This window comes from Camelina sativa, chromosome 1 (assembly GCF_000633955.1).
Source record: "Camelina sativa cultivar DH55 chromosome 1, Cs, whole genome shotgun sequence".
In the NCBI taxonomy this organism is placed as follows: domain Eukaryota; kingdom Viridiplantae; phylum Streptophyta; class Magnoliopsida; order Brassicales; family Brassicaceae; genus Camelina; species Camelina sativa.
Window position 1 is genome coordinate 10,143,211 of NC_025685.1, and position 2,358 is coordinate 10,145,568.

A 2,358-nucleotide genomic window follows, 5' to 3' on the forward strand; every position below is an offset into this window, starting at 1 on the left:
AGTTAACAACTGGCCGAACCTTCTTGTCAAGCGCACGTGTTAGTTCAGAGAGAGCTTTGACATCAGCTTCTCTTGCCTGGATATGTCCAATAGTTGAAGGCTGAGGATTCAACGATTGTAAATCAAGAGCCTCGTCGACTCCATCTTGAGCTTGTGGATTTGAACTTGAGATATCTACCTGTGAATTTAAGGAAAACTTGTATATTAGTAAAATATATCTATCAAGTTTTAATTAAGCTGTAGCTACGATGACTGTAGTCAAATGAAAAATAAAGCCATTACAAGAGAAAGTGGATGCAAATGCAAGTCAGGGGAATAACATTAGCTATAGTCTCAGAAAGAACTGTACCAGAACATTGATGTTATTTTTTATATAAGACTGGTTAGAGACTTTAATTATTGAACTAGCTCCCTAGGTAATAATAATCCCAGGGAAGACTGATGCTAGGTACAATTATTGGTCAACGACTTCAGGCAGAGAAACCCCAAACATTAATACAGTAGACGGAAACCCATCTATATTCTTAAGAAACCAGTAAACCAAAAAGAAAGCCCTCAATTCCTAGATGTAAATGAATGAATACCAAGCTAGTTCCTCCAGGTATGCAGAAAAATGAACTTCCATAAAAGAATGTAGAATTTAGAAAAGCATAATGAAGCCTAGCATGATGGTCAGAAATACCAACCTTCTCCTGCTTTAGTGAATTGCTAATGTTAAAATTTGGGGAGTTTAAGAGATGGCCTGTCTCACACGAAAGTTTGAGATATCCTTCCGGCGTGCTTTCCTTTACCCGCTCTTGCATTTTCTCCTCACTAGAATTCTGAATGTTATAGTTTGAGAAAGCATAGTGCTTTGCAAGTGATGCTGGCATGTTTTCTAGAGGATTCAGTGGCATGCATTCAGTATCCTTCACCAAAAGAAAGATATAAATGTTATCCAAAGATTATCAACATTCAAATTTGTTCTAACTCTCACGTCATGAATTTTCTAGATAGTTTCTTAGTGCGTTTTTGGAGTAGTCTTTAAACCAAGCAACATAAGAATTGATCAAGTACCAAGTGCTCAATTTATGTTGTAGGAAATTCAGTAGCGATTCTATTCACCAAAATTATTTGAGACTTTTGTCATATTCACAAATGTGCAGTGAAATGCTACGATTAGTATATCCTTTTATTTATCTTCGTTTTCCATAGTCACTATGATTTTTCATCTATATATATAGTGTCAGAAAATCCAGCTTCTATCATTGCCAAGAAAAAAGTTCAGTGTAAGGAAGAGTACCTTAACAAATTCCACCCCTAATTCAGGGTTGTCAAACTGAATCCGGTACCTACAGTGATCAATAGTTAGGACACTGCCGTCATGAATCTCTCTCGACTTTGGATGCACGGAAATGACTCTCTGTGAAACATTTAGAGGCCGAGCCAGATCCATTGGAAGTCCTTCCCTCATGCCCTTGTTTAGTTCATCATAATGTTTTCTTACAGAATCCCTGTATAGGTATAGCTTTTCTTTCTCCTCCTTCAAAAACTGTTGAGAAAATCGCCTCGGTTTCCCAAGAGAACTGCATCAATAAAGTATGATTAACGAAACATCCATATACACACAGAATAAAAAGAGTAGAAACTTAGCAACACTTTAGTTAGTGATAACCTCCTTATGACACCCCATTCAACGCGAGTTAATCTAGGAACATGGCCCAACCCTACATGATCCAAATACTCAACAAACTCTTGTCTGGCAAACCATGGATAGTCAATTGCACTGTAGAACCACTCAAAAAGACACCATCTTCGTGCTCGGAAACTAGATATGCAATGCGAAAACTTCTCCTGCAGATTATAAGGATATGGTATAAAATCTAATCAGGGAACTTGCAGACTAATTTCATAGAGATTAATGATCTTAAGATTGACAGATGTAGCATTGGAGTTTCTTTATCATTTGGAAATAGTCTTAGCATCAGAAAGTTCACTTACTAGAATCTCAGAATTTTTCCAGTCACCCATACTTAGAGGTTTCTCAGGTACTATCTTTCTTCTGCTCCTAACTTTAGTTAGCAAGTTAACTTGTTTTTTTATGACTGCATTTGATGGAGCTAACTCATCTTCTTCTACTATGTTGTTACTTGAGGGAGTACGATCCTGAGATTTAACAGGCTTCTTTTCATGTGAGTTTCGAATACTTGCAGACCGTTTACTTCTCCCAACAGGCTTATTTCCCTCACCTATTCCCTACAGCAGACAACACAATCAGTCCTAAGATAAAAAGCTACAAAAGTTCCACGATGAAAAGACAGAAATATTTAAATAATTTCAAAGATATATAATACATTCCAAAGAGCACTCAGATGTACT

General features: G+C 36.9%; 2 protein-coding genes across 2 annotated transcripts in view; both read right to left on the minus strand.

Annotated features, from left to right (window-relative positions):
* LOC104786477 (protein ALWAYS EARLY 3-like) overlaps window positions 1-2,231 on the minus strand; it is a 12,834-nt gene extending 10,603 nt beyond the window's left edge. The window contains exons 1-3 of the mRNA XM_019227331.1: window positions 1,981-2,231; window positions 1,655-1,833; window positions 1,477-1,565 (exon numbers count right to left, since the gene is read on the minus strand). Coding sequence (XP_019082876.1) covers window positions 1,477-1,565; window positions 1,655-1,833; window positions 1,981-2,010 — 298 coding nt within the window. The 5' untranslated portion in view covers window positions 2,011-2,231. The remainder of the gene's footprint in view (window positions 1-1,476; window positions 1,566-1,654; window positions 1,834-1,980) is intronic.
* Window positions 2,225-2,358, minus strand: part of LOC104706138 (protein ALWAYS EARLY 3-like) — a 5,914-nt gene continuing 5,780 nt past the window's right edge. The window contains exon 14 of the mRNA XM_019227178.1: window positions 2,225-2,272. Within this exon, the coding sequence (XP_019082723.1) occupies window positions 2,225-2,272 (48 nt within the window). The remainder of the gene's footprint in view (window positions 2,273-2,358) is intronic.